Here is a 27265-nt window from a genome sequence, read left to right as displayed (position 1 = left end):
ACCGTTTTTGTTGTATATCCCATAGTTATTTGGCTACAAATGGCTCTTGTGAGCGTGAACACTTTTTACATTTTTAAAAATCCTTTTCCAGTAGTCACGAAAAACTGGAAAAGGCATAAAAATGTTAGGGAGAATTTTTTGAAATTCAAGCTATCCTATGCTTGCCTTGTGACCTTGTAAGCCAAATAAATTCTCCAGGTGTATGTGAGTAATACAGAGCAAAGTCAGTTGTCCCTCCTGTTGATATAGATTGTTGTTATATCCTCTTGTTTTGTAGTGCAGCAGGGCCAAGTAAAACCAAACGCATCAAATCTCCCAACGAGCCATGGACAGGATGTCTGAAAGACTAGACAAACCCTTGCGTTCACACCAGCATGAAACCAGGCTGCTTGTGGCTTCCCAAAACAAAAAAGTGGGCACTAGGATGACTTGTAGCCACTGGCATTCATTGGTTTTTTAGCCGCTACAGCCATAGTGGATATGGCGACAAGTGACCTGGTTTTTAAAACCTGCTGAACGTGTCTTGTTCAGATTACAGCTAAACCCAGCTGTCCTTGAGGAGATTTCAGCGCTGCTGCTGCTTGGCTCATCTCGAAGTGACAGACTCTCTTTAGATTCATCCAACCGCCTGTCATGAAAACAGTTGGAGCACCATATGGGTTGTGAGCTAGATTACGGTTAACTGCTTTCATTTGTAATGCAGTGCATTGGTTCTCTGTTGTTATTATAAATGTGCTGTAATAAGTTTACTGTGCATCATAGCAGAATTATCATTCTGGAAATCAGATCTTGAACATTGCACTACGTGATTGTTGCTATGGTGAGCACAGTCATGTGATGAGCTGCTTTGAATTTTTTTCAGATAGCAAAAGTGAAAGTTTACTTCCTGTTGGTGTTGTTAAGGATATGGTTTGTTTTTTTGTGGGAATCAGAGCTGAAGAATAGCTACACGACTGAAAACAGATCTAAGCGGAAACATAGCTCAGTTTCGTCTAATGCAATGCTGTCAGTTCCACAGAAACGACGCAATTACATAACTCGCCCTGTTGAAGTATTTGCATTTTGTAAATTAGCCTGATACTTGCGTCCTATTTTTGTCAAATGGGCCTAGTTCTAGTTACATAATAATCATCTGGTATTTGTGACTGGTACATTATGAAACCGTGGTGTGTCCACCTCATTTGTCTGCTTAGTCAATGTTACTTGCAAATTTAGAGAACAGAAAGTTTTTTCAAATGGAAATCCCAGCGACAACCATTTGCGTCAAACAAATCTACACAAAAACATTTCTTGTGTTTGTCAGCCTATCTTAATGAAACAAAACAAAAATAAATCCCATAAACCTTAATTGAAGAAGGGCCCAGAGTCATATCTAGACTCCAGAATATCATAGAGACTTAGAGGTGGGCTCTCCTGACTTGACATGGCCATTATGAAACATAGTGAAACTCTGGTTTCAACACCCTGCAAGTTGCACCCAAGCTTTCTGACAGCAAGGGTAAGCACCACTCACAGTTTTTCAGGAGATGTAAAGATCTAGTTTGGATTTTGGTAATGCATCTCCAATAGGGTTTTTCAGACATATATCCCTGTTTGAAAAATTCCCAGTAATATATGTGCAAATTCCAGACAGCGTTTTGCTACCTTGAAGGACACAAGTTCGGGAAGGTGACTCATTTGTAGGGGCATTCCAAACGAAAGTGAACAACTGAATAACAACTTCCACAAGTCCGTTAGCGAGGGGTGCATGCCATGGTTACATCAAGGAAGTAATTTTATTTTTTTATAGCTCCCTTCGCAAAGTGCGTTCCTTACGGCTACAATATGACATAGTACCCTGTAAAAAATTATTGTTGGTTTTACTTAAAAAATAAGTAACCTAGTTGCCTTAATTTTAAATTCATTGAAATAAATAAAAAATGTGTTAATACAATGAAGGAGAATGGATTAAACAAAAGAAACTCAAAAAAATATTGAGTTATCTGAACCACATAAATGCATAAGTGGATTTGGCAAAAGAAAAAAAATGTTCTGATAACAAATCATGAAAATATTTTTTTACAGTGTACTCGACCAGCTGTGAGCGGGATTTGAACTGTGGTCTCCGGCGTGGGAGGCGTGCGTGCTAACAATAACTCTAAAGATCAAAGCTGCTAGCGCGCCTCTTGAGGCCAGGGGAGTGAGGTTTACACGCACAAAGTACTGGCCTACGCTTGTTGTGCCTGCTTACTCCCAAGTCCCCACATCAAGGGATCTGCCCTTCTGAGTGAGTAGGGCATAGGGATGCTAACTTCTGATTGGAATTCACCCTATGTTTAGAGATCTGGAAAATCAGTCATGGCATTCTGAACAGCAGAAATGCATTCTGTGTGAACAACCCCTTTATGCACGTCACTCGGAAGTCAACAAATGTGGGTGGGGTGACCTTTAAACGCTGCACAATTTTCTTCATTTTTGATTCTTGACATCACAGAATTGACCAGTATTTCGGAAAGCCGTTGATTGTGTGAACAGCAGGCATGGTGTATTTAACGGAAAAGTCAATCCAACAATTTTACAGTTATTTACAGCGCGTGAAAGCGGCTACGGCGTTTGTATACTATAAATACTGCTGAATTTACTGCATCTCCATGTCACTGTCTTTTAGGCCACAAGCAAAGACAGACGTAGGCTTGATGAAGTTGTTGTCTTAAGCGGTTAATCTGCGTGCGCTCTGACCTCCGCTGCTCTTACTCACGGTCCCATCAGAACGTTGTCAGCTGATCAGCCAAGTTTGCAGTTTCTCTTGTTTCCATCCTAATGATTAGGGCTGCGTTCAGTGTTGCCAGGGACCACCACACTTCTAGACTGCCATTTTACTTCACGCTTGAACATCCAGTGGTTTAGTATAACCTTCTGGAAATTTCCATTCCCTGCATAGCTAGCTAGGACTCTTAATCAATAATGTCAATGTCAAAGACAAGCTCAAGTTGTTGTTTTTTAAGTGTCAGGACTCATCAGTTGTGTGGCCAGCTGGTTATTTATGAATAATTTATACTTGTCCTCCTTTATTTATTTATTTATTTATTTGTGGATCAGATCTTGTCTGTGATGGTCAGGCTTGATAGGATTTGTTCTTGAAAACGACATGGCGTTTTTGAAGTCACATGACGACTCTCCATCCAGCTTCTGCACAAGGTGGGAAACTTTCTTTTTCTTATATGCAATCCGTGGTATGACACATGTACTTTGTGACATATCGCCTCAGGGTTTTTCATTTGTGCGTTTGTCTTGTTATGCTTCCTTTTATTAAGTTACTTTCTCCTGCATGACGCATTTCAAAACTGAAATCTGATTCTGATAACTACACAAGACACAGTCTGGCAAACTAATCTAGATCTTCCATGCCACTAAGACCTGTTCAACACTATATCGTATGTTCATTTTTGAAGACAGCAGTAGAACAGTGTTAAATGAGCTTATGTTTTAGGTTTTGGTTCTGCAAAATGAAGTGCTGCCGACCGTTGTCATGACACTCAACGCATGTTGTTTTCTGTCTGGAAGCAATACATAATGCAACACCGTCTTTGCGGCCTAAAGGGGTCTATAGATGGCTAAATGGATTCAGTATTCAAATAAATGAAAGGAAGAGCGCCATCTGTAATTCAAAATGCAAATATTTCAGCAGATTATCACTGCTGGTTCAAAACAAGTTTGAATGGATTTCTTTTGTATTTTAAGGTTGAATTGCCTCCAATTATGGAGAAGAAGAATAAAAAGAATTTGCAAAACTGTAAAATTAGTAATCAAGGAATTTTTACTACTAGTGCCATAAACGTGTTATATAAATTTGAATTATTGCTTTTTCACCTCACTGATTGCCTGTTACCACCAGTTACCTGATTGCCAGGTACCACCTACAATAAAGTGCTTTGCTTCAATTACAGGGAGAACGCTAGCAGATCTAGTGTTAACCTTGAGATCCTTGCCTGAGAAGACTTGCCAAAAGATATCCACTGTTATTAATTAATCATTGGCATTTGAGATTTGGCCTTTGTGCTGTAGGTGGTCCGATAATCTCCTTGTTAGGTCATCTTCAGGACGCTGTTGTTCCAGGGAATGTTCTGGAGTTTTTGAAGCCGCTCTTTGTGTGTCTATGGCATGCTTTTCTGTGACTGGGATCTACAAACTCTCCCTTTGACACCAAATCAGTAATCAGTAACCATAGTGAGACAACTAAGCTTTGCAAACATCATGTCACCAAGGAAATGCGGAGAGATTTGCCTGCAGAAAATTCCAGCATCGTCCCTTTATGTGTTCTCCAGAGCTCCGAGGAATGAGCCAAGGTCATACTGTGCTCTCTGCTAACAATCTAAGCGCTGAGCCGCGTTTAGCTTATCCAACAATGGTGAACATTGTGAGCGAAAAGGTCATCATGTGTGATATGTGGGATTAGAAACACATCTACTCTCAATTGTCTGCGAACTAAGACATCTGCTGTTAGGGCTCAATTCACACATTATTAATCCAATTCGTTTTCGGCACATTTTGTTCCTGTTCCACATGCCTGGTGTCGGGCAGCTAGTCGTGCCTAAAGTGTTAAAGAGGTCTGTAATTCGGCACAGTGAAAATGCTCTTTAACATTTCAAAAAGTCATTTGAGTAAGTGGTAGTACAGGTAATGGAGTAGATCTAATGAACTGTAACAGTGTGTATATACATTTCAGAGAAAATGTTCTTCCTGGAAAACGTGTGTATAGAGGGGGTTGAGGGACTGTGCTATTCAAAAGTGTTTGGGCCAATAAGAGTTAAAAAAAAAAAAAAAAAACTTTCATTTTATTTAAAAATAAGAAATTAATACTTTTATTCAGAAAAAAAGTGACAGTAAAACAATTTATAATAATTATCCTACAAAATATTTCGATTTCAAATGGTGTTCTCTTGAACTTTCTATTCATCAAAGAATCTTGAAAAAATTGTATCATAGTTTCCGAAAATATTAAGTAGCACAACGATTTTTGACATTAATATTTTTGGAATTTTTAATTCCTTGTTTATACTCTTAGGACCAGGAAAGTTACTTTTGAAAGTAATGTGTTTCAAATTGTTACTCCCTAAAAAAGTAACTAATTGCATTACTTTTATGGAAAGTAATTCCTTAGGTTACTTTTGCATTACATTTTCTTCGCCTGGTCTGGGCTTGCTTTTTTGTTTTTAATAACAAAGAAAAGTTATATTTTTAGGTCTTTCACACCAAAAGTGAAACGAATAAGTCTCAGGCTGAAAGAAATGCGAATTCACACATGTACAGTAGAGGGCGCAGCTCAAACAAACCTTACAGCTGTGCTGTCGTTCTTTATTGCAGAAGAATAGAAGAAAGTTCAACACTTAAAAAAAAATAAGTAACCCAAATGTAATGTTTAACTAAAGTAATTTTTGCTTATTATGGCTAAATTGGATTCTCAAAGGTTAGCAGCAAAGACATTGCGTAATAAAGTGAGATTAAATACATAAAGTATATTTGTATTATATAGGCTAACATTCAACTATTGCAGGTTTGCGTGATATTCTGAGTTTGCATTTTACGTTTTTTATTAATTTTGAGGAATACTGAATCTGTTTTTGTTCAAGTGAGTTTAGTAAATGCCTGCTCACATTTAGTCTAGAACTACAATAACCATCATGTTCACACAGCGCACACAACACCTCTGCACTTACTCCCTATTGCTCTCAACGTTGGGTAATTTAGAAAAAAGACAAAGTAACTTGCGTTACTTATTTGAAAAAGTAACTCAGATATTTTGTTGTAAATGTAACCGTAATGCATTACTTTACTCAGTATTTGAAAAAAAAGTAATCTGATTATGTAACTCATGTTACTTGTAATGCGTGAAGTGCTTGGGACATTTATTAACATTTCTTTTTAAAGAAAAATGAAAGTGAAGCATCAAAGCTCTCAGTAGCATGATTGGAAACCTTGTTTGAATTAAAATTCGACCTGGTATTAAATGCTGTCCATGTGATGCCATATGCGGAGGGGTGAGCAGATTGCTCACTGTTTCTCTTCTTAATTGAGATTTGAACTTCAGCAGATATGTTTTTCAGACCGCAGATGTCCATTAACTGAATAAGTGGTTTGTAAATTTGACCCAGCTGATATTAATCAGAAGGATTATTCTCCGTTTTAATGCATTTGCTGATGCTGCTGTTTTCTTGTGTTTTATTTCCTCCAGCTTAACCACTAACGTCCTGAACAGGATTTGCGGTCTGTCAATGAGGAACTACAGGCTCATCTTCTGCCACAACCTGAAGCAGCCATAGATGAAAATATTTTACTACTAGTGAGTGGAGCAGGAGATAAAGTTAACTTCTGGGCGTTTGTACTACAAGGTGAGTACACTATGAAAAAAAAAAAAGATATTCATATCACAATTGTCTTCTGAAATTCTTCTTTATGTCGTTGTAATTGAAACTAAAATGATGTGAGACCAGCTGCTGTTGTCATGAAGACATCAGCTGTCTTGACAGATCAAGTTTAGATTGTGTGCATTTCTAAACAAACTGAATGCTAATCAGATCCAGTTGCAGAGACGTTCGCTTTACGACATTAACAGCTTGCATTGTGGCAGTATGGTTTGTGCTGGCATGTTGAACGAGGTGGCAGCCACCTGCTACCATCATCAGAATCGGCGTGCCGCATCTGACGGCTGTACGATCTTTGCACATGACAGACGCTCTACTTGCGTACGCTCTCCTCGTCTCTACGCTCACACATGATAAGAACCATCGCTTCCGTGATGGGAGAGGTCCCGCTTCAATTTCCAGCTTGTTTTGTTCTTGTTGTCCGGAGTTTGTTGTTGGAGTCCGCGCCCCACCCATGATAGCGTGTTTGTACAGGGAGGTATGTACTGATGAGTCCGTGACCTTGTTTTCGCCATCTTTGTCTGCAGACGGACTGAAGCAGCCAGGCTGTGGAGGCGATGAGGAAGAGCCTCTCTACTTCCCTCAGCGACTCCCTCAGCACGGCCAGAGTGTTTGGGATCCCCCTGGAGGAGGTGCAGCACAGCGGGCAGCCAGGACATGAGGTCCCCCTACTGGTCAGGAGCATCGTAGAGTACATTGAAGAGCACGGTGAGTGAGGGGGGGGACCTGATGATTTATGTTACTTTCTTTCCATCCTTTATTTATTTGTTTTTAGCTTTCATCAATAGCAGCATTATAGCCACTGACCCTCCAGGGATAAGATCGAAGACAGACCAGAAAGTACATATTTGCCAATTAAATCATGGTTTTAGGACATTTCTGACCCATTTAGACAATGTGACATTTATTCCTGTGATGCAAAGCTGGATTTTCAGTATCATTACTCTAGTCTTCAGTGTCACATGATCCTTCAGAAATCATTATAATAATATGCTGATTATGATTTTATTTTATTTTATTATTATCAATGTTAAAAAAGAATTGTGCTGCTTAATATTTTTGTGGAAACTATGATAAAAAAGTCAGGATTTTAAAATATATTCAAATAGAAAAGTTATTTTAAATGATAATATTTCACAAAATTATTGTTTTACTGTATTTTTGATCAAATTAATGTAGCCTTGGTCAGCTTACTGATTTCAAAGACACTTACAACATGCAGCGAACTATTAAATGGTAGCGTAATTTATATGATATGATTTCATATTAATTGTGTTTAATACTTAATAAAATTACTTTAACCTTTTCACACTTAAATTGAAAAGATTCTAGCTGTGAGTTTTTTCGTGTGACTTTTATAATTATTTTATAACTTTTTGCCTTATTATTAACCTTTATAATGATCATGTTAGCTGATCTATAACGCGCGATGGGCGGCGCTATTTTAGTTTGCACCGCAATTCAGAGAATCGTATCTGTTCCTCACATCAATTCATCCACTCCCAAAATATATGAAAGTAAGTGGCCGGTGAGGTGGGAGCAGAATGGAATAAATGTTATAGTTACTGAATACCTACACAATGTGTCTCTGATTAGAATAAAACATGTCATCAATTTACCGTAGTCTGTATGATGCATTCTAAACGTTCTAATCACACTGGTGTGATTGTATACATCAAAGGGTTAAAGTAGTCATAAATGCGGCATGGTTGTGTAACAAATGAGTATATAGGATCAAAAAAGCATCTTAATAAGATTAAATTGACAAATGGTAAACCTATCTGGATAGCTTCTACACAAATGTTGTAACAACTCAAAGAAGCAGAGCTTGCAGAGCATGATGTTTTCATCTGATAGTCAAAAATGTTGTTTGGTCTGTATGATGGGAGTGGCCTCTCTGAACTGCCTGATAAAAAATGGACTTCCTTTATTTTGCAATATCACAGAGTCAAAAGCTAAAAGAGGAACATTATTCAGGCCGGGGCTTTTATAATGACACTATCTCTTATAGTCTTTCACCTACTAAGTAACGTCCACATATAGATACATAAATGCCAAGTCCTTCCTGTTTTACTTTTCTTTTTTTCAACTACTGGTTGAAAGTGCTCACACATCAAGCCGATGTTAATAATTTTTTTGCCCTTGTTTTAAGTCTAGCACAGGCAGGATGTTGAAAATATGTTGGCAGTGTTGTTAAGTCCTTGAAAGGGGTTTAGCCGCCGCTGTTGTCTTCCTCTGTGAGTTCAGCATACTGGCATTTCTCCTCCACGTTTTGATTTGGAAGGATGTTTTTGTTCTGAGGCTAATTTAGACACTACAGGGAGCGACGCGGTGGCTTCCCCTTATGCGGTGCAGACTCTTATGTACACATGATGCAGAGCACCAGGGATGGGAACCGAGACAGACCAGCTAATGCTTATTTGCCAACAGAGCTGTTTGGAAGCTTCTGATCTTATCTGGCTAAAATCAGCAGTTTGTTTTAAAAGAGCTTCAGTCAAGAAGCCAGCCGTAAAAAATATCCATTATTGGTTTTACTCAAAACATTTGGGCTAAAGAATGTAAACTAGTTCAGCAGGACTGTTTCATTAGCTCATAAAGCTCAGATGGAGAGAACGTAGCTGATGTTTTGTTGACAGAGCTCACTAAAGGGATTATTAGTTTAACCTGAAAGCTGCTCTGTGCAGTGATTCAGCGATTAGAGTCTCTTGTGTGAAATGTCTATGCATTGTTCTGTGAGCATGTTTCTCTTAGTGAGGTATGTGTTTGCGTTCTGTAGGAGGGCTGCACCTGAGTCTGTTTCTAGTGAACGGGAACGCAGAACGCGTGGAATGGCTCAGGCAGCGCTACGACAGCGGCGTTGAAGTGAATCTGGAGAAAGAGGCCGACCTGGCGTCTGCCGTCAGCCTGCTACGCCTCTTCCTGCAGGAGCTCCCCGAGCCCGTCATCCCTGCAGGCTTACAGGCGCAAATCATGCAGCTCTATCAGGGTGGGTGAAGCTGTCACACTGCCCTCTTCTGCCGCTCTGTTGTTACCTTCTGGACAATTTACACACTTGTAATATACATGCATCATCAAAGCACGGCCGTTCTTTCACACCTTTGCATCAGCCAGCTCACTATTCTCTTACCTACACATCATCATATTTGCACGTCCCTCTGAACTTTCTCCTCATTATGACTGCTGATTTTTTTTTTTCTTCTCTCTTTTAGACTACAGCAGTGAGGAAGAGCTGGGCAGAAACATCAAGTACTTCCTTCAACAGTTGCCGCAGGTCAATTACAGCTTGCTCCGCTTTCTGTGCCGATTTCTGTCCGGTGTGGCGTCTCTTCAGGAGGAGAGCTGGAGCATAGGGGCTCTTGCCGCAGTCTTCGGGCCAGACGTTTTCCAGTAAGGTTCTTTTGCATTTCCTGGCAATTCGTGTTAGCTGTCTTGCTTGCAAGAGAAATTCATGTTGGAGGAGCAAACAGTCTTTTTTTTTTTCCAGCACAACACATTTTGTCTTGTGTAGGCCCACACAGATTTTTTTTATTTTTTTCACAGTTTCGATTGTGTGGGAAATTCTTAAATATGGTGAAATGATAAAAATAGCTAAGACAAATTTAAACGGTAGAGTTAATTGTGTATAGAAGTTGACTGTCCGATCAATTCTGCAATAACAAAAATTATAGCTGAAATTAGTAATTTCTGCAGCATTAGTGTCACAATGACAACAATAACAATGAAAATATTGATTGTTTTAAAACTGCTTCCTGAACACTCCCCTCCTGTTTGCCCCATAGGTCAATCAGACACGTAGTCCTGCCCTATACTCGCATCAATGGTTAAGCCAATGTTTTAAAGTCAGGCTGGTTGAATGCTCAAACAAATGGAGCAATGTTTTGATACAACCACAGAGTAAATTAGTAATTTAACTTCAAATGGCACACGGAAAATTCACCTTTATAACGATTCCTGCCTTCTACGTTCTGCAGTTTAGACACAGATGTGGAGGATCTGAAAGAGCAGGAGTCAGTCAGCCGTATTCTGGCAGAACTGCTGGAGAACCAGGAGGAATTCTTTGACTCGGAGGAGGACGATGACATCTCCAACACCAATGACTACAGCTCCATTAATGACCAGGTAAACTCTCTTGCAGCTGTTGATTCAGATGTTTATGGTCTGTTTATTTTGGAAAATAAACATGAAATGCATATAATTCGTAGTAAGTCCACTTTTTAAGTTTAATTATAGTAATTTGGCTGAAGCGCTGGTCAATTACACAAAGATGCAAACGAAATTGCAAACAGATGTAGCAGTGAATTAAATAACAAATGTAATTCCAAGAGATATGTTCATGCAATAAGTTTTTCCTGGAGTAATATCACTGTATTGTAAAGGCTTCATTAATAGTGGTTTGTGTTACTTAATCTAAACCAAACCCTAAAGAGTGTAAACAAATAGCAGATGCTTATAATTATTTGGAGCTATTGGATAAAGTGTGGTGTGTGTAAAACTGGACCTATTGGTGTTTATACTTTGCCAATGTTACACTATAACAAAGAGTGATGACAGAATATTCCCATAAATGTTGACATTTCACATATTGTGCTTTGTAAAATGATGATAAAAGAGTCTCTTGGAAAATATTAATGATTGGATCAGTTTCAACCTGCAACAGTGTTAAAATATAATTTATCAGCCTCATACTTCCTGATCACTGTGCTGCACTTACAAATGCGGCTTTGGGGGCAATTTATATATTTGTGTTTTAGATCAGTGGGATTAGTGTAAGTCGGTTTTAGCTTTGTTCCTCGTGAAATACTCGCACAAACCTTGCAAATGCGATATTGTGATTTGAGTTTTGAAAGGCGATTATATACTTACGCTTTGTTTGTTTAAAGCGTGTAAATGTGTGCCACCCACCCCAGTTTCAGGTAGAAGCAGCGCTTTACACAGGCCAGATCTGAATCAAAGAAAAAGGAGAAGCAGTGTTAGAAGGTTATTATGTCTGTACTGTGTTATGTAATACACTGAATGGAGGAGACACGCCTTTGGATGGCTTTCAGTGTGTCTGTGTGTGTGTTTGCAGACTGCAGGTTCCCTCACACCAAAGGAATGATTTCTTTTCTTTGAAAGTGCACATTGTTTTAAATCTAATTTGTCTGACATCCTTTTAAAGATCTCAATATTTCTGACCTCACAAGACTTTACATATCTGCTTTCTTCATATACACAGGAAATAGTCTAATGGGGCTGTATACTTTCCACAAAACATCTTGTCTAAAATTCTTGCTTGTGTCAGACTTGCAGAAAAAGAAGCGGCCCTTTTGTACAATACAACACTAGCTGCAGTTACATAACTGAGTGATGTAAGCTTGGTACTGGCACCTGATTTTCAGGAATGTCTCGTTTTCATAACGAGCAGAATTATACAGACTTCCCGGGTTAATTTAAAGTCAGGCTGGTGAACTGCCTTGCTGTCTAATCTCTACATATAGGCAGCTGCCTTTTAGGCAACATCCTAACCCATCATTAAACGGATCATTACAGATCTGAAATGCTATATAAATATAACTCATAACTGATTCTAATAGTGCTGCAGGGATGGCATGTTTTTAGGCCAAAACCCAGAAACAAGTTAACGTTTTGGCATTACAGAGGTTGAGAACTGTTATATCTTTAACTTTCAGGGAAAATGTTTTTTTCTTTTTTTTTTCTTAAAGATTGAATGAGTTGTTGGGAGTCGGTTTGTTTATAGCTTGCGTTTAGTTTTTTACTTCTGTCAATTGTATTTAGGCTTCAAAATGCATAAAAGATTAACACGAGGAACAAAGCGTTTGTTAGTCACAGAGCTTATTTTCCGCAATAATCCAAAAGCCATGAATGGATAAATCCTCTTTGTGGAGGGAACCAGGGAGAAGGTAACTGGCCTACACAAATACGCATAGGTGCAATTTCGGTGGGGACGCGTACCCACCAGATTTCGTCATGAGTCAATTTTGTACCCACCACCTTTTTAGGATTGCTAGTAGGGCTGTAACAATACACCAAACCCACGATTCGGTTCGTATCACGATTTTTGACTCACAATTCTGTTCGTATCACAATTTTTTGGGGGATTAAAAAAAAAATAATCTCTATGTTTTCGGTGCTGATGCAGTGGTGACCCGTTCATGTAACATGTAAAGGTGGCGCTGCAAATAAAGCACCTAAAAGCTGTCACACAGAACCGGCAAAAGTAATGATTATGAATATGTCAAATATAGCAAGGAGACATTTTAATTTTTCTGTTAATGAAACATTTTTGTTTTCTGTGTCGGCTGCAAAGATGAAGTTGACGATGCTGACTCACGATCTTCGCAGTAGGCTAGTGAACGCGGCAGAGAGAAATGCACATTTCTTAGATTATATAGTTTTCTTTCGTTTTAAATTGTTCTGTTTAAAAGTATGATTTCAAGCGTTCTGTAGATAATAGATATATTTCTCAGGTCTGTAAGGCAAGTAGCCTATGCTGAGTTTCGGTTAATTTATGAGATGAGCTCCAGTTCATGCGCCGGCGCCCCGTGTCGTCGTGAATCGTGATATCTATTATCTGCTTTACTTATTATTTATTAAATCCAGGCAATTGGTTGATGAAACATTGATTAAAATTAAAATACAATTAATACAAAAACTAAATTCACTTTAAAGAAAGGCTTTGTGCTTTCTGTTTGAAGTCTCTGTGAAAGTTTTAAAGCAGTCTTTTAGTGCCGATTTCAGAGCGGTCACATCCGTAAACGAGAACTGTCATCGTCCGTAACATTGTTTTTTCCTCATAAATGCGAACATGAAAAATAAAATAAAATGAATATTTTATGTTCTGTGGAGAGCATAGTAGCTTGAAGAGCTTACATTAGTAAGCTACAGAGGACATCGTCTTTCAAAACATGACCTGCGCGAAAGAGAAAAAAAAATAATGCGTCATTGTACCCAGCACTTCTGAAAATGCACTTCCAAATGCGTCTCTGTCCCCAGCACATTTCAAACCAAACTGACGCCCATGCAAATACGCCATCACTGCAGCTAACTTTGAGTTTGATGTTAATATATTGCTAAGTTAACAACATAGTACTCTATGCATAAAAACGTAGTATTCACAAATCGTTTGTAAAATAGTACATTTTAAACGAGGTCCAGCTCACACAGAAGTCATTTTCAAACCAAGCAGCTTAGTGTTGGTCAACATGGTGAATTTGCGTGACCAGCTTGAACAATTTTCGAAATGTGCTCTGAGAAGTCTTTTGCTCTAAGATGAAAGTCCACAATGCTTGAATTTCTATTGAGATTCTTAGATTCACCATTAGTACCAATATTCTAGACCAGCCTTTCACAACAATGATGACTTAAAATGCTCTCTAGGTATGATCACCCAGAGCTCTTGTCTGCTTGTAGCCGAGCCACAGGCTCCCTTGAAGCATAGATCAGGTTGATACAGAGGATCTTATTTGCTTCAGTGGGTTCCTCTGCAGACATGCTCGGAGGTACTAGACGTTTCAGTCATCCCACTGCTGAGAAGGTCCTTCCTACTGTAAAAGACAGCTTGGGAAGCATAAGAAACAGAAGGGGCAGAAACAAATTTGAGCAGCAGGGTGAAGATCCTGGGTGACCTATCTGGATTCGGGCCAGTGCTCAAGGAGCTGGCATATGCTGAAATGAATATGAGCATAAATCACAGATTTATTTCTAAGGGTTTTTCGCTTGAGAGCCTCTCCCACTCTCTAATCACATGTCTCACCCAGGGCTCACTGAGATGAGACGGAGCTGGCTTGTGTAAATGTTTGGCCCTTGTCAAGGTTGGCATCGGGGTTGAATAAAGCGTTTGAGCTCAGCAGGGTTTGTTACATAAGTTTGTTATGTGCCTAAGATTAGGTTATTTTGATAATTGCACATTACTAAGAGATGGACCATGTCCTGCTCATCTAAGGAGAACGACTTATTATCTATGACTGGTGATTGGGCATGACCAAATCTCCATCGCAACACTAGGCTAGTTGTTATGCGTTTTTAACATTTAAACTCTGGTGACTGGCCTTTTGTTCTTCAAATTCCTGTTTCTGCCCAGAAGTGTTCGAACCTGTTGTGGACCGACACAAAAATAAAGCAGGCCATCTTTCCACACGCATTGAATCCCGAGCCTTTTTTTTCTCATCCTCGGAGGCTGTTAGATGTTTTCTCCATTCGAGTGGGTTGTTTTTTCTTTTTGGTTTGTGCGTGCGCTTGACAGTTTTTTTTTTTTTTTTTACTAATTAATGAAGAGCTCCTTTAATTAAAGTCTCAGTCAGCTCTCTGCTGTTGTATTTTGTATGCAGATGTTGTTGTATAATCTCTAGACCACGCATTAACAAAGCCTCTGAGGCCAAACAAAGGCTGAGTTTCTGCATGCTTCAGCTTCTTGGAGGTATTAAAACATCATGGATGAACCCGTGAGGATGTTCCCCCCGCCCTGGCTGAAGCATCCATACTACATGGTTGTTCTTAGAGGTCGACCGATTCATCGGTTTTGCCGATTAATCGGCACCGATTGTTGACTGGTGGAACTATCGTTATCGGCAAAAATATATACCGATAGTTTTTCCTGGTTGCGTCCATTGCTGGAGCGGCTGAGAAGCGCACACTGTCATTCATTACACAGTGTAAGAGCTGAGAAGGGTCTGCTGGCATGATGCAGTCCAAGAGCGGCCTCTAGAGGTGTAATAAAAACTCGTGCCTCGTGTTGTTTATTTCGACACGTGATTCTGCGTGCTGCACTGAGAGCACATGCTGCGTGGAGAGTGCTGACATCAGATGCGCGTTTAAAGCACCGACAGCTCAAATGTATGTATACAGTACATTTTGTCATATCATTATAAAGTGATTAATTTGTTGACTAAATGCTGCATTAGTAGAGAAAGAACAGCACAACAGTATGTTTGTTTGCCTTCGAGGCTGAGAGGACGCTAACATTAGTAGTACCTCAAGCGGTTAAAACACTGACAAACATAAACGTAAGTCCGACCCGAATGTTTAATGTCACAATTGTTACCTCTATTTGCATTAGTTCATATCCAGCTGGTCACTTTTATGCATTAAATATGCAGAGAAGTTGCATATTTAAAGCTAGAGACGTAAGCAAACTGATATGTTCATACAGCCGACAGAAACAAACGAATCAGAAAAGCATTCGATTTCGGTTATTTTTTTTTTTCATCTTCACTTTAATACAAATTTTGTTACTTTTTTATTAATTAAGTTGGCTTGAAAAGAACAGTTAAATAGTTACATTTTGAATGTAACTAGTTTTATTTGTTATTTAGAGTATTACTTTTTGTTTCAGTTTGAATGAATGTCTTTTATTGACTTAAATATTTATTCACATTTATATATTTATTTCATTTAGCATGTTTTCATGGTTCAATACAGTTTTTATTATTATTATTATTATATAGTTCAGCACTGTTTTACTTGGAGTGTTATGTTTGTTTTTATCCAGTATCAATTTTAAAAACTATCGGTTCATTAATCGGTTATCGGCAAGTATGGCCCAACCTAGCTATCGTTATCGGTAAAATCCACTATCGGTCGATCTCTAGTTGTTCTTCACGCTAATGAAGACCGTGTTCGGCAGGGACCGTTTGAGTCACTCAATGTTACCTTCTCTTTCCACTGTAAGACTCATGCAAACAACACAGGAGTCCTTTTCATCTGTCAAGTTTTGCATTGCTGATTTTATTATAACACCTCGATTACCATTATTAATGTTGTACAACAGTCCACAAATTCATGCTGGATCTTTACACAGAGGCACTTCAATGAGCTATGCTATTGAATTTTTTTTGCGATGTCATTTCGTCAATTCAATATAATGTACATTTATTTGTGTCGCTTTTCACAATACATATCGTTTCAAAGCAGCTTCACAGAAAATGCATGTCTACATTACAATTTAGAGTGATCTCCTATCAGATTTAAAAGGAGATCAAAAACAAATGTGTGGTCCCTAAATATCCACACCTCTAAAATATACAGTATAAGACACTAGTGTGGAGAAATATAGTGTGAAAGGCATAAAATTGCAACAAAAAAAGCCTGGAGCTTGTCCAAAAGACAATCGCGAGGGAACCGTGGCTGTAGGCATATAGAGATGTGTGAAAATACAGTCATTCTCGGCAGCCATTCTGCACACCGCATGTGACTCATATCTGCATGACCACTGAACAGCAGCCCCGCTCGGCCTATCAGATGTAGAGGGAAATGGTTGCTATGGCAACATGGCAGCAATACTGCAGCAGATGCGGTGTGCATTTGATCATGTGCTAGTGCCAAAGTTTGTCTGATATTAAATACTGTTAGGTGTATTACACATGGAGGTGTAGCCCTGAACAACATGAGCGATGATGTTATTTCCTTTTCGAAGAAACCGGTTTTTCATGCATACTATAGACTCTTGCGTTATGTAATTCTCTCATGTCTCCAGGAAAATCACACTAGTAATACAGACAAGCACTTAGATGCTTAACGATAAGAGGATTTGACTTCAATGAAAGTTAGGTACTGTAGTGCACCGGATGAATTAATTGTCTCATATTAGATTCAACTTGTTACATTTAACTAAGTAAACTAGTAAAAAAAAAGATTTTTTTTTATAAAATAACTTTGAAGTTTGTAGCTACTTCATAACTTTACTTGCATGTCAGCATTACATAACATCCTGTAGTTATCGCCAAGGAATGTGTGATGTCACCAGTTGCACGCACAGCATGTGTGTGTTCTGCGTGTAAATTAGGCTCCCTGCAGATAATCAGCATAGGTGCGGGGCATTGCATAATGCCTTAATCTCACAGGGCAGGGGTGTTAGATGTTGACATGTAATATAATACTTATGATGAATTAGAAATAAATGCTGCTGAAGTAGTGGTAACAGGGATATGGTATTTAAATGTCCCCTTTTCTCACCCCCACAGATCACTGAGCTCCTGGAAGAAGAGAAGTTGGAAGCTTGCGAGGAGCTCCCGCGAGACGGAGAGGATGGTCCCTCCTCCCTGTCCCCTAAACATGCCCACGTCGCCCCCTCCTCCAGGTAAAAGCAACCCCCGTTATAGAAATGTCTTCATCTGGAATCTGTCTAGTCTGGGCTGTGGTCCCTCTCAGGCATCTCCCTGTGATATTTAATATGAGCATGTACAGGGTTTTTCCTGCATAGAGAATTACGAGGCGGCCGCCTCCGTCAAATTTCGTGCCGCCTCCGGCTCTCGACAAAACTCGGACGGACAGTCAGATACACTTTTTCCACCGTGATGGTTCTGTTTCGGGTTCCCGGCCTGTGTCCATTCTCAAACCGTATAGTTTGCCGATAGCGCACGGGCCAAGTAATAAAAACATAACATTCCAATTAATCGAGGGTGGATGACCGATAAATCATAATAATGTGTTGAGATTAATAAAGACACGGAACTCTCATCACGGTAAAACGCAATGAACATGCGTCACTCTTTTACTTTCGTTTTCAACAACGTAATTCTCTTCAGGGAAAACCAATCAAGGAAAACATATCAGGCCTCGACATTAACGCTTGTCCGGGACACGTGTGTTTTTTTTTTAAGGGACAAGTGAAAGAGAATTGTAACAGTTCAATAAACAAATAGTTAAAATTAAGTCACTTACATTTTAGACACAATTTTCTGTTTTAGCAGCAAAAATAGTTCCAAACTAAGATCACTGCAGAACCATAGCGCATCTCACAGGAACACTGTTTCATTACTGAATGATTCAGCATTTTGAAAGAATCGGTTGAGTCAAATATTTAATTACCCATTCTTAAACTGCCTCTTTCATTCTGAATAAATCAGCCATTTGAACGAATCGTTTGAATGAATGACTCAATGACTGGCTCATTAAGACGGTCGCCTGCCGCCACCTACTGGCAGTTTAGTTTCAAAGTATCATTCTTTTCAACATTACTTATTTGTATATTTAAAAATATTTAAAATAATCTCATTTAATACAGTTGTAATTTTTCAATGTAAATGATTTAATTTGTACATTTTATTATAAATTAGGGCTGGGTGCTAATTGCTTTCCCTAAAGAGTAGATTGACTGTAGCTTAACTGCTTTAAATTATGAAAAGCTTGTAGCTTCCTCGATACTTTATCTATGTGTGAGGAGCACCCATAGCACGCTGGTCTGGTGTCGTCTCTGTGTCAAAGCTTCTGTGATCTCCATCAGCCCGCTGTGCTGAGACCCATAATTGACCTATCCGCCGTCTGAGCAGTGATCTCTCTTGGCCTTTGTTCCTCTGCACCTCGATCGGGAGGGACACGCTTTCAGAGGGCGACCTCAAATTCCAGTGTCCTAAATGTCAGATGGCCTTACTTTGATGTCAGGTTATAAAGCTAGTACTTCAGAGCCATACCAAGTAGGGATGAGTCACGATTTTTGAATATTCGATTAGTTGATTTTATTTTTTTGAATATCGAATAGGTTGTGCAATTAATTATTAAAAAATCCCCATATTTTCGGTTCTGATGCGGTGGTGACACGTTCGTGTAACCCGAGGGTGGCGCTACCAATAACGCATCTAAAAGCTGTCAATCAACTCTCAGACAACAGAATAAGGCAAGTAGCCTTTACGCTGAGTTTCGGTTCATTTATGAGACGAGCTCCAGTTCATGAGCAATGCTATGCTAGTGATCACGCTGGCGCCTCCGTTTCCTGATTATATTGTCTGCTATATTTGCTTCTTATTTATTAAATCCAGGCAATTGGTTGATGAAACATGGATTAAAATTAAAATACAATTTATACAAAATGAAACTTAATTGAGTGGGCAAAAAAGACCCACTCCAAATGTCTCCCGATATATTGGACTATGATCCTATCTTACTCATCTCATGCGGTTCCATTTTCATATAATCAACATGGATGAAATAAATAAAAAAACATTATATTATTTAAACATAATTATGAAACTTATATTTAAGCGTCACACCGCTCTGCTTCGCTCACATGCTCTGGTGTGTAGCCTATACTTGCATGTGTGCGTGCGTGCATGTGGGGGAGGGGTGCGATTTTTACCCAGCGATCTTCGAATATTATTTTTGCTTGAAATGCCCATCCCTAATATCAAGTCAATGCGCCTTTTTTATGTGTAGCTGTTTTCATAGACATGCTCTAGATTTTAAACATGGTATGTAAGGGTGTGTGGAGTGTATAATTAATGTCTGTCATTAACCTGTAACTCTTCCCACGAGACAGTGGGCAGTCTGCTGAGAGGTGTCTGGTTTGGTAACACAAAATGGATTGGCAGCTTGTTTTTTGTCTGACACAAGCTAAATTGGATAGACGTTTTGGATTAAGACTAAATGGAGAGAATGTGAAACATTCGTTACTCCAATAATTGACAATGACAATAAGGTTACAGTGTTTGGCCCAGTCGCTCATTGTTTAAGGTGATTAAATGCTTTAACCTTTAATCCTAATAAACAGACGGCCATGAGAGTTGGCATGTGTCAAAACAACATGCACAGTTTAGAAATCCTTGACATTGCTGAAGCGAGACAAAGATTTGTATTTTTTGGAAAGAATGCAAGAAAATGTTTGATTTGTTTTGGCTCAGCCACTGTCATTGGATTTGTTTCCTTGACCGCTCCCATCTAAGGGTCTTTAGAAGTCAATGATATGAAATGCTCATAGGCATCAACTTCATGCACCACAGTATTAGCTCACAAGAACCTTTAATTTTGACATGTTGCCCCTAGACCTCCCTAGAGAGACCAAGGTCCACCCACCACAGTCTCACAAAACGCTGTGGGAAACACTATATGATCCTGTTATCAAAATAAAAAGACCTAAACATGATTATTCGTCAGCCAGATGAATGTATGCTCATGATCAGGATTTTACCACCTCCACTTCATTTTGAGCCAAGAAAAACCCTAACAATATGTTGATTTGGTGCTCAAGAAATATTTCTTATTTTCAATGCTGAAAACAATTGTGATGCCTAATATTTTTGTTGAAACGGTGATCATTTTTTGGATTCTTTGATTAATAGAAAGTTCAAAAGAACATAATTTATAATTAATTAATTATTTTTTTTATAATAATGTTAAAGATTTTACTATGTAATGCATCCTTTCTGAATGAAACAGTTTTTTTTTTTAAAAGAAATGTATAGTCTTAGTGTCCCCAAACTTTTGAAAAGTAGTGTATATTTTTAGTCCGCTTTCTTTGCAATGCATTCTGGTATTCTTTTTTTTATGAAGGATACATGCCCTACTGGCTTACAATTTGGTTACAAAAAAGGTCTTATAAAGCAGCATCATTTACTGACTATTCAAACAACCTTCAGGATTGTATATGCGTTAAAATAACGTCTTGATAGGCAGCTCACTAGGTTATGAAACAGAGCTGTCATGTGCATAAAACGAGAACCCCCTCCAAAACAAGTTCAGACCATCTTCTGTGTGAGGCAAAGCTCCAGACGGTCCTGTCTGTCTACTAGAATAATATCTTGGGTGCACTTGGCTAATTCTACCCACTTTGAAGTGTTTAGTCTCTGCATGAGCAGCTTTGGATGGCAGCTGCTGCAGTAATTCCATGTCAGATGCAAGCAAACACTATGATCAGCAGGGAAATGGGCGGAGCAAAGCTGCTAATTAATATGAGCACATCCAAACACTCGGGATATAACAAGCTCTATATCAGTGTCAAGTTAAAAGATTCGTCCGCAGCTTATTTCAGCACAAACACATTTTCTATTTTGGATGTTTTTACCAGCATTTCTTTCCACTAGTTTTCAGAAAGTATATAAAACCATTTGCACATCGATTTTCCTTCCAATTCACCATGCATAAAGGGCACGTGACCTGTCACGGTTATTTAAATGAGTTACTTGATTATTTTGTGGTTCTATTTTCTTTGCAGTGGTGGTTTACTGTTTCAAAGAAAAGGCAGCAGCAAAACCACACTTTTCATTCAAATGGTCATCAGACCGCAAAAAAAAATACATATACTACTAAAATTGCTCTTTCGTTGCAAAAACCTTCAGTGCCAATATAATTGGACCTTTAAAAAAGTATGTCATGTCTTTTATAAGGCCACAAATGCTTTTAAATCATAAATCCCCTTAAGGACATGAGCCGTGTCACGACAGAGGCATACAGGAGCATTGTTATTTTTTGATGCTGTGATGCTATCTCTAATGGCCTGTCATTCACAGCATTTGCAAATAACATTTTATGGCTTTTATGATATGTTACAAGGAACTCAAATGGCATTTTTGCTGTGTCAGGATAACAAATAATCAATGATTAACTTCAGGGAGTGCAATTTACTTTGAACTATGCTATAAATACTTTCCAAGCTGTATTTTGGAATTTCCAATTATATAGTCATGTTTTGTAAAATTGCTTTATTGCTGTATAATTTAACGTTTATCAAATCACCAGTAGAGATATGGTCTCATATACTTGGTTAACCGGCAGTCATGTGTGTTTAAAGATGGTAAAATGACGAAACCGGTCAAAGCGTCTGTATTTGGTGGTTTCTTGAGAAAGAGCAGCAGGACTTGTTTTCGTTGGGGTCCTGCAGTGATTATACTTGCCCTCATTGTGCCCCAGTGGAATCTGAAAGGGTGTCGCACATTCAGCTAAATATAAGCGCTGCAATGTATCCTTCCCCAGCAATGGAAAATACTTTTCGCACAGCTCTAAAATAAGCGGCAGTAGATTGGTGTTCTCGAGACATGTTGTTCAAGCTTTGGAATGTGTGAACAGTTTTTGACAACGGCGGTCTGCTGTAGGTGTGGAAGTGTCAGTGACTAATTTCTTCCTAATGACTGCAGTTACCGTGCTTGCAACGCTTAGTATAGATAAAGAGAGGCCCTCATAGATACTTTACAGATGACTGTACTTTAGTCTGTAGTTTGAAATAAGAGATGTTCACTCTGATATTGATTTACAGCGACAACATTTTTGAAGAGAGTTGGCAATTTCAGGTGAAAATCTTTCTAAAAAAGATTTTAGAACATGTTTACTAAGGCTGGAACACTAGGGATGTAACTAAGGCCCTGTTTACACGAGAACGCTCGCGGGTGAAAACGTAAAAATATTTTATCGGATGTGCCTTTCGTTTACACGGCGACGGTGTTTTTGGGGCTTAAAAACGCAAAAAAGTGAAACCACCCTCCAGAGTGGAAATCTTAAAAACACCACCATCTAAAGGTGTTCCCGTCTAAAGGGTAAAAGTAAAAACGCAAAAGTCTGCTAGACAGTGAAGGCGTCGCGTACGCGTTTACGGAACGTGATCCGACCTCGAACAGACCCAACTACCAAAGAACTGCACATTTTTGGACTAAACCAGCTGCACTGTGCATTATGGGATGAGGACTAATGTTTGTTGACAGTTTGCACCTTTAGCATGGCAGCTCGCGGACAAACTTGGAGTTGTGAGGAGGTGTGGAGCGTTATAGAAATTTGGTCTGATGACCATATCAGATCCCCAACTTTCAAAAAACTCACAGGAACAGCGAAATCTTCGCTATTATAAACTACAGTGCCAAAGTGAATACACCCATGCTAAATTTGACTAAAAAAGAGCAATAAAAAAATAATATTTTAGAAATTTATCTTAATGCCTTAATTTAAAAAAAAAAATAGGAAAAATCCAACCTTTGAGGACATCAAGTTTCTTTGTGAATGAATAATGTATCGCAAATAAATAAATGTTCTTCCTTAAAATACAGGGTGCATAAGTCTGGACACCCCTATGTTAAATTCCCATAGAGGTCGGCAGATTTTTATTTTTAAAAGCCAGTTATTTCATTGATCCAGGATAATATGCATCCTGATAAAGTTCCTTTGGTCTTTGTAATTAAAATAGCCCCACATCACCACACACCCTTCACCATAGCTAGAGATTGGCATGGGGTACTTTCCATAAGATCATCTCTCAATGCAAATCAAACCAGCTATTAGGCTAACTGAAATAAATCCATGCCAATCTCTAGGTAAGGTGAAGGGTACGTGATGATGTGGGGCTATTTTAATGTTAATCAAATGTAAAATAACACTCACCTTTATGAATAAAATATACATTACAAATATAGTTACAAAAGTTATTCTAGAATAGCACCTGAATTTTCTCTTTGTCTTTTCTTGTTTGATTAACGGCGTTATTATAGAGATGGCAGCAGGAATAATTGCTGTCACTTTAAGAGCAACAATATACTGTTACACATGTGTGCGCCTTGAATGGTTTCAAATCACATTAAAATGCAGAAAGGAATCGATCAGAGGATTTGAAATTAGTTTTATAACAAATATCCGATTCTGGACCTTAAGTATTCGATTCCTGAATTGAAATGAGAAGCCGTTCTGTGTGCACGTCCTTTTGGATAAACAGAAAAAAAGTGTCTTTTTGCGCTTTAATGGTTTAAAATGAAAATGCGCACACAGAAACTAATAAGCAGAATTGAAATGTGTGTTTCTTATCGAATCACTGGTTCTTGGACATCTGGACAATTCCATTTTAGAACCGGTTCTCGATACCCATCCCTACCGACCTGTGTGTGCTTTTTAATGCATTTGAAACCTGTTTTCTACTGTGCATTACTTTGTTGTATCTTTATCTGTAAATGTTAGAAATTCACACCATTATAACTTAAATTGATACCATAAACTGCATTATGAAGAGTACGTTGAGGCTTGGACCAGTATTGACTAGTTTACCAAAAACATAACTTAATTTTTGTGTACTGTTACACTGTGATACAACTTTTAAAATCTGAACACTGGGCATTAAACAGTTGCTTACTTTGGTAACATGCTTCTTGTTGCTAGGAGACAAATGACAATAAAAAAAAAAAGTGTTCTAAAACCGGCTCAAAATATCAAACATATTTGAAGTTCTCCGACTGGGTGGCTTCATAGTCTGCAGCTAAAAGTCTGCCTATCACACACTATGCAATTTTCTGCTTCAGCTCTGACTGATGGCAATTAGCATGAACTCCTCCAGATTGAAAAACAAAAATCTGGCTAATAGTCGTTTAGCATTGAGACTATCTATATGCTAATTACTCCTAAAAGTTAATGATTGGGATGTTGGCATTTAATAACGATCAGCCAAGTCCAAACTTTGACTTTCTAAAAGAAATAATAATTTTATTGGGGACTTTTAATCAATATGAAATTTCCGGAGACATGTTCTAGTCTAGTGGTTAGTGCCTGTTGGCCTCCGTGGGATTCAAGCATACAACCTTTAGGTTTCAAGCTTAGATCTTTAGTCGGCGGTGATAGCCTCGTTGGTAGTGCGCCGACATATAGCGCCGTTGCGCTTCGGGCAACCCGAGTTCAAGTCCCGGCTCGTGGACCATTCCCAACCCCGCTTCCTGTCTGCTTACTCCCTTATCATAATAAAAAAACGCCCAAAAAATATCTTTAAGCTTAGATCTTCTATGGCACTCTGCCACACATAGAGTTTGAAGGCTGTGGTATAGTCTGGCATTGGAGACGCTAGGACCTCCTGGTCAGATCTGTGTCTACGTATTTAAGAGTCTCCCCTCTGTATCAAGTCTCCTCATTTTCCCATGCACTCTTATACTGAGCCATCAAAACAAGTGCAGTGTTGACTCAACGTGAACTCCTGGCCTGCATGGGCAGCCAATACATGGAAAGTGCAATAACTCATTTCCACTCCTCTTTTTAAGCGTTACCCAGGCATCCAACTACATTTATTGGGTTTCACCCTTCTTTTGACATCCTACCACCTGGGTATGTCAAGCAGCACCCATAACACGCTGGGAAATTTGATACTCCCTGTGACCAATCTATTAAAGTACTTGCCATGAGGACAACGTCTGTATTACTCAGCCATTCTCGGTGTCTCTCGTGTTTAAAGGGGTTTCTCATTCTCATCTCATCAAAATTACATTGGGGAAGACAACTGAGTCATTGCATTGGTTCTTGATGTTGCTTCTTATTTTGTTTCCTGCTAATTGATACACTTGCTCATCCTTAAAACACCAGGAAGTGTGACATGTACTCCAACTGGCAGAGACTGACCGGTCTGGGATTGGTAGTTGACTGAGTGTAGTGTACTGCTTAAAGGGATAGCTCACCCAAAAATGGTGATGGTGATGAGGATAATTATTTGTACAGAAGTTTAAGTTGCAAAGTTTTTGTATCAACTTTTTATTAATATGATTAAGGTCACAGCCATAGATATGGTTACAGAGATCTGTCACACCACATTAAAGAGTGTCAAAACATTTATTGTAATTTTTTTGTTATAAAATTGACAGAATTTACAAACCTTATTCTCATATAAAAATAAACAAAGCTTATTGCGATCTATAAGATCTAAAAGATCTTCAGATAATCAAAATGAAGGTCGACAGTTGTTTACCGGTTGTTGCTTATCCATGTCGTGTGCTCAAAATAGATGGTGACAGCTAAAACGTGCCATCGGAGAACTGTTATGTCACCATTAAGGTAAATGATTATAGTTTCGACTAAAACTGAAAATTCTTTTTCTGACAAATATTTTCAGACGACGAAATTTCAATGCATCGTTATTCAGTGAGACACTGTTTTCATGCTTTTTTTCCGTGTCATAACCAAAGATTTTAATTTCAAAAAGCCCCATAAAAGTGTTCTAAATTACTTTCATGCTATATTTAAAGTCTTCTGAAGCCATATGATGGCTTTGTGTGACAAACAGACATAAAAACAGAAGAATCAATAGGTTTTGAATGATATGATGATGACAGAATTTATATTTTTGGCTGAATTATCTATTTAGGATGGCATCCATGTCTGTATTCATGCGTTTACGTGTATTTTTGTCCGACAATGAGTCCGCTAACTGTAAACGGCAGTGCAGTAAGGGTTGAAGACTGTCTGATGTTTGGACTGTGACAGGGTTATATAAAAGTCTAACAGGTGTTTGAGTGTGCAGGCTTGACTTTGATTTTTTTTTGGGGGGGGGGGTGTATGGAGAGGCGATTGGCCCAGAGCACTAGCAACAAGACTGCGTCAGACGGCCGTGTATTTAAGCGAGGGTCCAGCTCTTCCACTGCAGCACTTTTTAACAGAGTGCCGAATCCTACACAGAGGCAGACAGCACATACAGGACTCCGCAGAATGAGCTCCGGCAGCCTGTGTTTGCTCTTTGACCTGCTCATCCAGACTTTAGCACCACAAAGTGCCCAATCAGGATAACCATACGCCAAAACGGCTCATCAACGAGAACCAAACTGAAGAACATGGCTTGTCAAGTCCTTCTCCACAGGTAATGAATCTAGCGATTCAGTGGAAAAAGAGCTGTGAATGTGGTAGGAAAAGCTGTCATCCAGGGTCAAACTCTTGAAGTGGATTGATTTGTTCCCGATGGAGTTTTGTTTATTGGTTTTCGTCCAAGTCTGCGTGTGACTGTCAGATAAGACTGCTCACTGCTTCTCAGATCGCATGATGAAAAGCAATAACTAATGTAACACTGCTGATGAGTTAAAATGATTATGTGGTGAAAACGAGAGATGTGGACTCGGGCAGAATTTTAAATTGATGAATCACTGCATGATGCAGCATTTAATTCACAAACAATTCCATTCAAGTGTGTGTGTGTGGGGGGGGGGAGGGAAAGACTGCCGTGTGTGTGTTTGCCGCCGCTGCTGATAAGATAAAGTGCCGAGTCAGAGGAAGCCATCTGTATGTAATCCTCTTAAAGCCTCAGCTGATCTTGTGACACAGCATATTACTTTTAGCTTTGTCCACCACACTTTATTTTTGGCTGCTTTATTATTCACACTTCAGCCCTGGTGAATTTTTTTTTTTTTTTTTTTTCAAAGACAACATGACGTGTCGTGTTCCTT

General features: G+C 38.9%; 1 protein-coding gene across 8 annotated transcripts in view; it reads left to right on the top strand.

Annotated features, from left to right (window-relative positions):
* Positions 1 to 27265, top strand: part of fam13b (family with sequence similarity 13 member B) — a 47572-nt gene that overhangs the window by 1030 nt on the left and 19277 nt on the right. For 4 of the 8 annotated variants that reach the window (XM_079631718.1, XM_079631714.1, XM_079631716.1 and 1 more), the window contains exons 2-8: positions 3079 to 3177; positions 6212 to 6368; positions 6929 to 7109; positions 9178 to 9387; positions 9611 to 9788; positions 10373 to 10520; positions 17360 to 17475. In XM_079631718.1, coding sequence (XP_079487844.1) covers positions 6959 to 7109; positions 9178 to 9387; positions 9611 to 9788; positions 10373 to 10520; positions 17360 to 17475 — 803 coding nt within the window. In that variant the 5' untranslated portion in view covers positions 3079 to 3177; positions 6212 to 6368; positions 6929 to 6958. The remainder of the gene's footprint in view (positions 1 to 3078; positions 3178 to 6211; positions 6369 to 6928; positions 7110 to 9177; positions 9388 to 9610; positions 9789 to 10372; positions 10521 to 17359; positions 17476 to 27265) is intronic. The other 4 variants (XM_079631719.1, XM_079631715.1, XM_079631717.1 and 1 more) reach the window with 1 other exon arrangement.

Source organism: Phoxinus phoxinus, assembly GCF_949152265.1.
Source record: "Phoxinus phoxinus genome assembly, chromosome: 12".
NCBI lineage: Eukaryota > Metazoa > Chordata > Actinopteri > Cypriniformes > Leuciscidae > Phoxinus > Phoxinus phoxinus.
Note: the sequence above shows the minus strand (reverse complement) of the source record. Positions and strands in the feature narration are given on the sequence as shown.